This window comes from Lacerta agilis, chromosome 16 (genome assembly GCF_009819535.1).
Source record: "Lacerta agilis isolate rLacAgi1 chromosome 16, rLacAgi1.pri, whole genome shotgun sequence".
NCBI lineage: Eukaryota > Metazoa > Chordata > Lepidosauria > Squamata > Lacertidae > Lacerta > Lacerta agilis.
The window spans coordinates 27255539-27268738 of record NC_046327.1 but is presented as its reverse complement, the minus strand read 5'-3'; the positions used below and the strand labels follow the sequence as shown (position 1 = coordinate 27268738).

Genomic DNA, 13200 nt, shown 5'->3' with positions numbered 1-13200 from the left:
TGGACAATTGCCAGTCTCCCTCACAGCCAGGAAAAAATTATGCTGGGATTGTTACCAGCCCCTTGGCAGGAAAGCTACATATCGAATAAATGAGTCTCATTTTAAAATAAGCATTATGAAATAGTTATACTGTATTAACAATCAAACAATGAGGTTTCTAATTAGTAGATAAACATTTTTTCTATATGATGAACATGAGGCCTTTCTTCATTTAAAAATGTACTAGACAAATAAATATCTAAAGCTCTACCATCCACGACTACTCTACCACCATCTGCCTTTTGTTAAATATCTTGATTAGTTTTTATATGCTGATATTGTCGATTGTGGTCTTTAAAAATGTAATTTACTTTTTAAAAATAATAATAATAAGCCACCCTGGAAGGTTTCATATCCTGAAATACAGGATATAAATGAAAAGGGAATAAAAGCAAACATCAAAATATCATTTGAGCCACAGTGCTTTGACTAAAAAGAAATGATATATGTGAGGAAAATCTCAAAATGTTTTCTGGCATGTTTTTAGGAGAAAGGGAAAAACAAGTAGACTGAGATATGTGATCTTCTGGAAGGCAAATAGCTCCTTACCTTGATGTGTCTGACAGTGAACACAACAGGATCAGCCAGATAAACCTTATTGCTGAATTCTTTATTTATTGCTGCTGTAATAATGGGGGAATTCACTATGACAGAGTGATTGGTAGACAAGGCTTCCATCCCCAGTTTCATGCTGGCATTTTCTGTGGACAGGTAGGGACCCAGGTTGTTGTATAGGACAAAAGCCACTCTGATTTCACCTGGAAGGAGAAAATGGGATAATGGGGAGATTAAGCTAGCTCCCCTCCCACCCATAACCTCTTGCTCTGAGTTTGCTCATCTTGCAGTGAACACATTACAACGAATATGCTGTATTCTATCCACATTTCTCATGGGAAAAGCTGTTTACTGCTGCTCCCAAAGTTTTCCAAAAGCAAATGTGAATTTTCATGGACACAACAGCCGTGGTAATGGCCTGATCACTTTGAAGTTACTTTTCACAGACACTGGTGGCTAGGAGAGGCTCTTCAGAGGCTGAGCAGAGGAAGTTACAATTATGTCACAGAAAGAGTTATGGTAGTGGTGCTGGGGAAATCTACAAATTTTGTGACAGTGCTTCTTCCACCAAGTACAAAGTTGCAGTCGAGTTCGGCTTGCCATTACCTAATAACAAGCCTAGTCCTGCTAGGACTAGGCATTCAAATTCTTCAACAGGAGGGAAAGGGGGGGAAAAACCCTGTATGCATTAATGCTATCAAAAAATATGTTTCCTGTACATTCGGATCAAAATGCCTGTTCCAGCATATTACAAACACAATTCAATTAACCAGCTAATTTCTATACATGTTAAGCAGGAACCTCCTCCATTTACAGACCACTTCAATTCTTACTATTACAATTAAGATTAATTATAATTTCCTAGTGTTCTGTCAATACTTTACATGTTTTTAATGAAGCCTGCCGGGGTATTTGGAAGTGTCTCATCTTGCTCTTTTGTTGCAAGATTCTGATACGATTGTAACTCTACAAATAGCAAAATCTTTAACCTCAGTAGTGACACTCAAGAGACGCAATGGATTGTTATACACAACTTGAAATTTCTAATTTCCATTATAATTTATTTAATTTGTATATCTTTTAACCTATTTTGTTGTTAGTAATTGTAAATCAGAATGTGCGCGTTTTCTCTGTCCTTATTTGTTATGTCTATGGGCTTAAAGCTGAAATAAAATAAACTGCAAACTTTAATGAAGCAAATAAAAACGTACTGGAGGCATAAATAGTAAACATTCAATTTCTGTTAATTCTTTAAACACCCTTCTAATTTTTTTGTACACTCTCCAGACAGGCACACATAATAGAATGCAGTCTCATAATCTCCAGAAAATGTACCTTTTCACCTGAGTAAGATGTATCTTGTAGTGAAATAGTAGATATAGAATAATTTGATTAGTAAATGTTCTATGTGTCTACTGGTATCTCCATGTAAGAAATTTATTCCATTTTCTCTTAAACCTATATTTTTGATCCTCTTTCTATCCACATGCTCCTTTAACAGTGCTGTAGACAGAGATGTAGAGCGATCACAGTGTCAGACTAGGACCTGGGAGACCAGGGTTCAAATCCCCACTCAGCCGTGAGGTTCACTGGGTGACTTTGGGCCAGTCACTGCCTCTAAGTCTAACCTACCTTTCAAGGTTTCTTGTAGGAATCAATTGAGGAGGAGAACCAGGTACACCACCTTGTGCTCCTTGGAAAAAGGCTGGGATATGAATGCAATAAATAAACAAACATTGGCCTTTAACAAATATAAACTTGATAAAATTGAGAGAATTAATTCCTAATTGCCTTATCTGCGCAATAAAGGGTATTAATAGAAGATAATATAACGATAACAGCCTAATACTGTCAACCATAGGTTTACAGATCACAGTACAGTTGTATCTTGGTTGTTGAATGCCTTGGTACTCGGTTGTTTTGGCTCCCAAATGCCGCAAACCCGGAAGTGAGTGTTCCGGTTTGCGAACATTCTTTGGAAGCCGAACATCCGAAGCAGGTTCCGATTGAGTGCAGGAAGCTCCTGCAGTCAGTCAATTGGAAGCTGCACCTTGGTTTTCGAACCGTTTCGGGAGTCAAACGGACTTCCGGAATGGATTAAGTTCGACAACCAAAGTACGACTGTATTGTATCTCCCCATTAAAAAACAAAACTATTCTTTTTGTGTGCCAAAATTCTAGACTTGCTGCTGAAGATAATAATTAGTGTACCATTAGTTCTATATGTAATTACATGTTTATTACCAGGATGTAATTAAGTTTAAACAAAGCCCCTGGCTGGGAGGTTCAGGGAGGTTCACCCTGAGCTGCACACCAGTTAAGAAGAAGAAAGCATTGAGGCTAAAGTGAAGATCGAGCTTAATGCAAACATATTCTGAACAGCAAGCTGCTGTAGAAGGAAGAGAAAGAGAGCAATTCTACAAGGAACTCCAGGAATTGTAGCAGAGGGTTCATCCACACTAGTCCCGTGCTTCGAAGCATGGGTCCAAGCGGTTTTCCATTTGCCCTGTCGCTTTCCCCAGGAATACCTGCTGTTTACCACTGAATCAGAGCAAACGTAAATCTGCAGAAAACCCAACTGACATTTGTTCTGATTCAGTGGCAAACAAGTGATTTTCCTGGGGGGAAACTGAAGGACAAGCCCCAAGAGACGGTAGGACTATGCCACCTTCTGCGACTCCAGAAGGACAAGTGCCAGAGCTCTTTAGTTCCCGCTGAAATGTCGTATGCCCAGGAAAAAGCCAAAGAAGCGTGGAAGTGGACTGGCTTCAGAAGGTAGGGCAGGAGCCAAAGTAACCAGGATATCACAGAGAACAGTGGGAACCTGTGTTGCTGTCAGAATTTCTAGGCCCCAAAGTGAGAAAACAATAGGCCTCAAGCTTCCTAAGTGTGCAGAATTGACACTAGATTCCAAGGCCAAGGAAAGGGCAGCTGTCTCTTGTACATAATTGATATGGATATACATGCCACACTTGTTATACATACAAACCACTCAGCCAGAAACGTGAGGAGCTTAAACAAAGAGAGATAAATGAGTTAAATGGCACCAATCAATTCTTTAACTTTTCAAAAGAGCTTCTGTAGGGAGGGAGGAGAGGCAGTCCATTCCACAGGTGTGCGCCAGTGATGCTTGGGCACTGAGCAGTATACTTAAATATTTAGCTCTCTTTTCCCATATAGTACAATGCGGGGGGGGGGGGATTAATCCGTATTTAAACCCAGTAACTCAGGATTTTGCTTCATTCAGCTTATAAACCATAGTCTTTTGTAGGTTATATTCAGCCCTTCGTTGTCACTGTTAGAACAACACAATCTGTACAAAACTAAAGCCTTTTCTTCAGTCCAAAGTTTAATTTCTTTCACTCTGTTATCGTCCTTTACATTCGTTGCTATGCTGTCATCAATTAGGCCAAAGAGGCAGGTTTTAGGTAAGTCACTTTTCTTCAGCCTCCATGTGAAATATGTGGATAATAATATCTATTATACATGGTTGCTGTAAGGATGGAAGCAAAATGGTGTGTGTTGCATGTGCTGGACATGTGAAAGGTGAACATAATGCATTGTTCTTCTTGTTATAATTGTTGATTTTATTATTCATATATTTATTTGAGGTATCCAGAACCTTTAGGGCCTTTTCAGATGTTACATCCTGAAGATGCACTCCAAAATCTCCATATAATCCCCAAGAAGGCTATGGTAATTGGGGTGTGTGTGAGAGAGAGAGAGAGCTAAAAGGAACCTGCAATTTCGCAGCTGAAAAACTTACACCTACCCACTGGAACTCCCAAGTTTTCATTAAAAAAGGCACTTAAAGTGAAGTAGCGATAGAATGCCCAGTTGAAAACAAGGTAAGAATACTGATCAGGCCCCTGAGATAACTCATTTGCATCTAGAAGAAGCAAGGACGCAAAGAAGCTGAGTCTCCCAAAGCAGTATGGACAGTTAAGAGATGGAGGAACAAAGAAAGTTCTGCAGAATAAAAAAGGAGCATGAACAAAACTATTAGAGGTACAAATATCAATATCCTAGAGGAACAGGAAGACTATAATATAACCCAAAAAGATATAAAGCATCAGCACCAGAAAAACAACAGCACGAAACTACTGGTTAGGAATGGCTGGATGACTATATTTCTGATCTGTGTCAGTTTCATGAGTTCATTCTCTCCTGTTTGCACAGTATAATTTATGATATATTTTCTCATCCTGGAAAGAACATGGCATCCTGGAAAGAGCATAGGTCACAAACAGGCAGGCTAAGCCTGTTATTTTGGAGGCATAGAAGGTAAACAACTATTACCCATGAATGAAAAAAAATACTATTTCCTGGGCTCATGGTAAGCTTAAAACTGTTAGGCATGATAGGCTAGCCTTCCTTTCTAGAGCCACCCCACATTCATCCTGTCTTGAGCACAAAGCACCAACATGAAGTAATAAATGCCGAGACACAGAAGAATAGCTCCCCCCCCTTGAAGGTATTAGGACAAGCATCATGATCTTCATTTGACAGCCGTGTGAGGAATAAACCTTTTCAACAGAACAAACTTGACTTGTTCATCTGAAACCCATTCAACTTTACCAATGAAAGCAACAGTTTAGAGGCATGGAATAAACTTTTTAAAAAATTGGGTGTGTGTTCTGACATTTTTAAAAATATAAGAGAACCTGTACACCACTTTAGTAGATTAAAAAAAAATCAAGCAGTTTATACATTTCAATCAAAGCAGGACCTTCAACAAACTGGTCATGGTTGATGGACCATGGAAAGACATGACCTTCTTGCCCACAGCTAGAAAATGAATGTGAAGATTCTTTACATACAAAAGGTCCCTGGAGAGCTGCTACCAGGCAGAGTGGATGGGATTAGGCTAGATGGACCAATGGTTTTGACTTTGTAACGCGGCCTGATTTATGCTGTTAACTGGTTAGAGCAAAACATTTCTTGTTTTATTATTTTACACAACACTTACATGTCAAGATGGCTTCTAAGTGGTTTACAACTATAAAAATCAATTAATCATTAAAACACACAATTTCCATTAGCGTACTAAAACATCCTCAACTGAAATATATAATAAAACAAGAAGAATGACAATTAAAACAGCTTAGGAAAAATGCCCAAATCACACCCTAGTTAAAACTATAAAATCAGAAGCCTCAACAGCACTGGGACAGAATAGTGCCTGGTGACGATTTGCAAGAGGTAGATATGTTGTCCCCCAATCCTATTCTTTGGTGATGGTCATGCAGGTAGGAGCATTGCCACTGGAGAACAGTGCCTCCAACTCCCAAACCACTGAGATGGTCCACAATGATACCACAGCCAGTGGTATCCAAAGCCACTGTAAGATCCATCAGCAGTAGTAGAGTTTCACTCTCCCTGTCTCTCCTTTGAAGGGGGACATCTGTCAGGGCAACCAGGGCCAATAGCATGCCTGAACTCAGATTGGAATGGGTTCAGATAATCTGTTCCAACAGTGTCACAGCTGAACCACCACCACCCTTATGAGCACCTTAACCCCAAAGGGCATGTTACAAGACTGGGCAGTTGCTGTCAAACACCTCAGGGTCCAGGTAGGGCTTTTTTAGAAGTGGGCATACCACTCCCTCCTTCAAAACAGTTGGGGATTTATCAGATTCAGTAAGTCCCTCACCCTAACAAAGGGGTGCAGCAGGAACTCAAATTTTACCAAATACTGTTCTGAGCATGACAAAGGGATCAATGTCATTCCTTCAGTATCCACCTCCCCCCACCACTAAGGGTGCATCCTGCCTGGTGTGTTGGTCCACCAACAACCTGGGACAGCCCTGGGGTTCTTCAACTTAAGACTACCTCCAATAACTCAGTCAGGGAGGCCACTGGGCAACAGGGGAGATGGTAAGCCAACAGCATCTTCAGTCTGACCCAACCCTTGAAAACCCACACCAAGGAAAGGGGTTTTCTGGCAAGCTGAATGGATCATAGCAACTCCTCTGCCCCAGCCTTCTAACCTCGGTTGGTGTTGCACCAGGGTAGCAGAGCTAAGTCAAATATACTACTCCCTATTCACATACCCGGGTCCCAGTTATACAGACCAGTTCATCTCCCCCGTCCATAATCCAATCATAGATGAGGGTGGTATTATTATACACTGATCAGACATTGAACAACAGCACCATCAGGTTAGCCATCTCAGTTCCCTGCCAGGCAGGAAGAGTCAAGGGGATAGCATGAAGCCACTGTCCCCTTCTAAAGAAGGCGAAACCATTAAAAACAGTGAACAAAATAAGATAGAAAAGCAATTGTGAGGTGCTGAACTTACCATTCCGACCATTCTGTTTCAGTGTGTTTGCTGAGAGCTGGATGGCACTTCCATAGCCTGTATTCTGTGGAAACTTCAGGTCTTCCAAGTTTCCATCTGTGCTTAGCCTTGCAACTTCCAACTCTGTAGGTATGAAAGAAGTGAAAAATGAAATGCATGCAAAACATTCCAAAGGAGATAACTGATTAGAAATTCAGGCAACAATCAATATATATAATACTAGCTGTACCCATCCACACGTTGCTGTGGCTCAGAGTGGTTAGGTGGATGCAGGCCCGCTTCCTTGCCGGATTCAGAGTTGGGGGGTTCCTGAGGGAGGGGCCCTTTCCCTCCCCTCCCCCTCTCTCAGACATTTCCCTCGAATATCTCCCCCCCCCGTACTGGAAGGAGACCCCGTTTTTGCCTGCCTCCCCACAGTTTCTCTCTTTGAACTCCCACCTGCCTCCTCTCTGTCTTTCCCCTCTGTATTGGAAGGAGACCCCGTTTTCTCCCACTGAACTCCTGCCTGCCTCCTCTCCCATCGGAGAGGCTCCTTCCCCACCTTCCCCTCCAAGGTCCCCCCTCAGACCATTCCTCTCCCAATCCCCCCTTTCTTCCTCCCTCAGAAACGGCTCCTTTCATTTTTCCGCCTTTCCTCTGATGACCTTGTATTGCGTGTGTTAGTAGAGCCGCCCTCGCCTCCCCCTCCCTCCCTCTGCTGAAGTTTGATCCGTCACCTCCCTTTTCCCTTTCTCGTTGTCGCCCGGCAGCAGCCTATTGGCCGAGCTGTCCTCGGCTCCCCCTCCCCCCTCCCTCTGCCGAAATGTGATCTTCTCTACCATGTGTTGCTTTTACATCCAACAGATGGCGCTGTTTTGTTGAAAACCATGTTTTTACCTGTCACAGGTGTGGCATCTATATAATATTTTTACATAAAAACACGCCCAGATTGGAATGCAACGTTGTGTCAAAATTTCTAAGCAATCGGTGCAGAACTTTGGGAGATTATCGATTAGGGACAAACAAACATTTACGTTTTTATTTATATAGATTGTCCCCACACCCCCAAATAAAAACATGAGACCCTGTAAATGGATTCTAGTATGGGCCACAGTTATTAATTTACATTCCTAATCTGCAAGGTGCACCCGAGCCCAGTGCTAAGCAGGATTGCACCCCTCATCAGGGTGTGCAAAAAAAATTTTTCCTGCAGGAAGCCCTCTTGCACACCCAAATTCACTGCTATGCAGAGTTGCTCTCCTCTACATTAGCTGATGAGAAGAGAGAGAGATCCTGCTTGGTCCAGGTGGGTGAGAGAGTCTTGCTTCTCCCCTCCCTGTCAAGCCATTTACCAACCCTATGCTCAAAGCGTCCTAAAGTGTTGAACGTGGGGCTGACAACATCCCTTGTGATGTGGTTCCCAAGTAAGCTGCGTCAGCTGCCTACCAGGTGACATCATAATGATGCCATATGATTGACAGGTAGGTGACCCCTGTCCACCTGTCAGATTGGGCCAGGCTGATCCTGATACAATTCTTCAGTCCTTGAAATTCCTCTGTACATTTAACCCAAGCCACCAGAGTGTGCCTACTATTTTGGCCATGCTTTACTGACACTCTGTAGACTGCAAGTCTCACATAAATTGTTCACAGGCTGTTAAGTGTGAAAACTAAGCAACTCTTACGCAAACTACTGTACATCACTTCCTCTTAGGAAGCCAGTGCCAACAGAAGTGAGGAGATGCCACTGAAACAAGTTTCACCCCAATTATTTCTGCTACTCACGAATGTTGTCCGTGTTCTCCCTCACGATATCAGTCTTGAGAAGATTGTCAGCCAGTACAAAGGCACTTTCTTCCACAGTGTCCAATAACATGGTTGCTGCACGAAGCTGATCACTTGCAGGCAGGTCCCTCCATGCATTTAAAGCTTGCGGCTGCAAGAGGTTATTGACTGTTTCAACCATGGCCTGTGAAGAAGAGGAATAAGATTGATTTCCTGCAAGAGCCCCATCCACTCATTATAGAATGCACAACGACCTGCAAAAGCCTGCAATACACCCAGTTTCACTGCACACCCTTCTCAACTTAAGCAATGTTTCTGGCTCTGTCTATGAGATGAACAGCTCTCATACCTCCCTACCCATTCACTCCACGCATTTCACAGATTTGGGATCCAGTCTTTGCCTTGAAACCATTTTTGGCAGCCCCCATTTGCCGCAGCGCCTTGCCTTGCTGACGTGTGGCAGCCCACTATCTTCACAGCTCTGTACTCGACTGAGGTGACAGCCTTGTTCCTAATTGTTCTTTATATATAGAAAAAAATCTAACCAGAAACTTTCCTTTAAGTGGCAATATTGGTTTTTAACAGGCACCTAAAAAGAAGCATTGAATCAATGACAGTGACAGAAAGCTCTGTGGACCTGAATTAGGTAATTACTGTCTGCAGCTAAGAAACTGCACTTAGCAAAGAGGCAATCACTCTCTTGCTTAGAAGACTCAGGCCTTGTAAATGACTCAGCTTTACTTGTCACACAACAATTCATGCTTACAGAAGTTCCTCAGTTCTTTTCTGTGGGCTTGTGCAAGTGGTTTGTTCTTTAAGAGATCAAGGTGTATCTGCAAGTCTTTGCTGACAGGGGATACACACTTCTTCCCTGTGAGTCCCTTCCCAAGCAGATTGTGTAGCGCTTTCAAGTGAATGAATGGGAAATGAGATGTAATATACGTACACCAATACATTCTGCAGCAAAATAAATATATGAGCTGCAACACATGCACAGCTGAGATCTGAAGTGGCACTATCCCTTTACAAAGGAGGTCTTGGGAGTTGTGATTGCTATCTCACTTTATTGTGGCCATGAAATAAGTAAAAGCTGTTTGACAGCGCAGTGGACCACCTCAGTGGCAGTTTGTACTGACTGGTCATTTCTCACTAGTCTTGGCTGGCAAGAAGGAGTCTATGAGCAATAAAAAGGGACACATGCTGTTATGTGAAAATTAAATGCTTAGGAATAAACAATGGTATGTTTCTTTGTCTGTGTGACTGCAGGACTTGAAATGACATTCCTGCTGACCCAAATGAAGAGCAGATTTTCCTTGCTGTAAATATACATTAAACTCAAAACTGCTGAACTTTAACACAAACCTTCCTGTGAATCAAACTGAGAGGCCATGACTAACTCAAGCTTCGTGGCAGAGTCGAAATTTGAACTCAGGTCCTGCCTGACACTCTAACCACTACACCACACTGGCTCTCACAGTCACCTTGGGAAAGGAGACAGTTTTTAGCTTCTTGACACTGAGGTCCAGTGCCAAGGGCCTTCTGGCGGTTCCCTCACTGCGAGAAGTGAAGTTACAGGTAACCAGGCAGAGGGCCTTCTTGGTGGTGGCGCCCACCCTGTGGAACGCCCTGTCATCAGATGTCAAGGAAATAAACAACTATCTGACTTTTAGAATACATCTGAAGGCAGCCCTGTTTAGGGAAGCGCTTAATGTTTGATGTTTTACCATGTTTTTAATACTCTGTTGGGAGCCGCCCAGAATGGTGGGGTATAAATAATAAATGATGATGATGTAGCCAAATTCTAGATCGCTATGAGAATTGGAGGAAATATGAACCTGGATCTCTCAACGAAGGAACAAAAAAAATATATTAGGAGACAAGAAGCAGACAGGAGAGATGTGAATTGACTTTGGACATGAGATTTGGACTTGTGCACTTGCTTTTGTGGAAACTGGCCTGTTTCAGAGTTTTTCCACGTGGGGCCAAGATGAAAGGCAAATGAGGAAACTATCTCTGTTTACTGCTAACGTCTAAGTCATCCCCCCATGCATCTATTTTTGAATAAGATAAGCAGCTTAAATGAATGCTACAGATTCATACATATAAACCAAGTCTGGACAAGTCCCTCCAGGCAGGAAAATATCAATCAATCCCATATTCAGGAGGCTTTCTAGTAATTCCATTCAAGTTTTCTGGGAGTAGTATATCTCTGCTCAGGGGTGAAGGATTTAAAGCATATCAATACATTGATCATTCCCAGTCCAACATCTTCCTTTCCTCAGATCCATGTGTGTCAGCTGATTCTCTTAATTGGTGTTTGAAGGCAATTGTTGCTTGTGCAAGAGTAAATAAGCTGCAACTCAGTTCAGATAAAATGGAAATAGAGTGGTTGGCATGTATCAGAGAGTTGGGATTAGGTGTTGAATCTCCAGGCATGTTGCACCCATGGCAAATTTAATACAAGTCTGAACACGTGGTACAGTGATATTTTGTCAGCCTGATATGCTGTATTCACTCAAGCTCTCACCCATGGAAAAACCCCTCTGTGTCAAATATTTCTGTGAAGTTGTAAGCTCATAATTCACCAAAAACACAACACCCACAACCTGTTTGCTTAAATGATCTGCTGCAACTGTGATTTCCTGGAGCTCTATAAATGGGATTTTTCTGCACTTGGTATCAGTCCTCTATTTGTCTTACCCTTCCTTCAGTTGTTTTCCCTCATTATTTACTCTTATTCATCTCTTCTTAGGGATAAAAAATTGACTATTTCCCCTCCCCATTACAAATTCTATATGGTTTTGGTGTCCACTGATGGTGCTGTAATAATAAGGAAAACAAAGCTATACTATTTATTATATATACAAAGGGGAGGAATGTGAAAGTACCTGGACATAGGCTCTGCAGGAGCGCTCCCGTTTCTGAAGCTGTATCCATAAAGGTGGTTGTTATAAACACAGAATAAAAAAGTTAGTGACAGGAGAAAGCAAAATTATATAAAACATCTACTGCAAAACTCATTTCTCTTACAACTTGTTTCCAAGAAAGCACACTAAGCTAGGCAGTAGCAGCCTTTCAATATCACTGGAGACAAGTTACTGTACCTGCTTAATTGTTATTTATAAGAAAAGTAAAAAGACAAGCAGTCAACAAAGAATCATAGAACTGTAGAGTTGGAGGGGGCCATGAGAGATAATATTTTCAATCAAAACTCTTTTTAAAAGAATTCCTTCATCCAATGACCAACTCAAGCTTATTTTGAAGCCTTTCCTGAAACTGCTCCTTGTATCTGGTTGTAGTTTTGAGTCCAGCTCTAAGCACTACACATAAAGGCTTCTGGATATGCAAAAATGTTTCCTCTGGGCTGCTTATGAAGTACTACTACCATATGAATTCAGGCCCCAAGAGACTTCATCGCCACACCAAAATAACCATCATCTTGCTTAACTCGGATGTCATTTACAGGATCATGTGAACTGTATTTCATTTAACATTAGTGCCCTGATCCAGAGAAGGCTATCCATTTGTGTATCAGGACCCCCAAATAACCAATTTACTTTCAATGGGACAAAAGTTTGGATGTGCCCATGGATGTGCAATTCTTCCAGATATTTATATAATACCTAATATAAAAACAACCTCTAAGCGATTTACAAAACCACATTCTGCCGGGAATCCAATTTACCCCTGCCACTCCTGATTTCATTCTCTGGATTTGTGTGAAAAGCCATTACATTCTGGAGAATTATGCACGAAAAAAGAGCAAGTGAATGACTAAGAATGTAAGCTGACTCAGAAGTCAACACTCTTTAGCACAGCCTTCAGATGTTTTGGATTACAAGCCCCATCCTGAAATCTGATCTAGCATCTCAGTGCCAAAGCCTACCCAATGCATCAGGGTCCATTGAATGTTGGGAGAGGTGTGGGAGGGGACAGGAGAGTCATCTTCCATCCAACCCTTCAGTGGGAATTTCTCTGAATCTAACTCATTACGATTATACATTTTATTCAATTCCCAATTCATATTCAATAACTAATCTTTACCCCTTCTGCAACAGAACCCACATTCTACGCCGATTATATTGTTTTTTAAACAAGCTGAGAAAACAAACTTATTTTAGATGATTTAACTTATAAGGCAGGAATCTGAATTAAAGGATTTAATTATGCAAGCTATCAGAAAGTTAGAAAATCTGCCTAACACAACACAATCTGGGGAAATATATGACAGATTGAAGGCGAATGAAGAACAGCAAAAGTATTTGGAAACATACAAAATATATACTGGTAAACAGCTTGACTTCTCAAAATAAATATTTGTTTGACAAGATAGGTAAATCATTTGCCCACTATCCACATGATGAGCAAAAGAAAAAATAATAATAATAAAGGAATATAATGAGTTTGTTGTTAAATTATAAGCAATGTTATAAGAATGTGAAAATTAATATAAAAAGCTTTCCACAATTACATTTCTTAAACAAGAGAGAATAAAGTAATTTTAAAAGGTGTTAATAGTTGAAAGCTAATGAGAGAGGGCAGA

General features: G+C 41.3%; 1 protein-coding gene across 27 annotated transcripts in view; it reads right to left on the bottom strand.

Moving 5' to 3' along the window:
- The window catches only part of ADGRL3 (adhesion G protein-coupled receptor L3), a 337100-nt gene that overhangs the window by 117349 nt on the left and 206551 nt on the right, over positions 1-13200 (bottom strand). For all 27 annotated transcript variants that reach the window (XM_033172836.1, XM_033172842.1, XM_033172845.1 and 24 more), the window contains 4 exons: positions 11546-11584; positions 8658-8841; positions 6895-7017; positions 589-797 (listed from right to left, as the gene is read on the bottom strand). In XM_033172836.1, coding sequence (XP_033028727.1) covers positions 589-797; positions 6895-7017; positions 8658-8841; positions 11546-11584 — 555 coding nt within the window. The remainder of the gene's footprint in view (positions 1-588; positions 798-6894; positions 7018-8657; positions 8842-11545; positions 11585-13200) is intronic.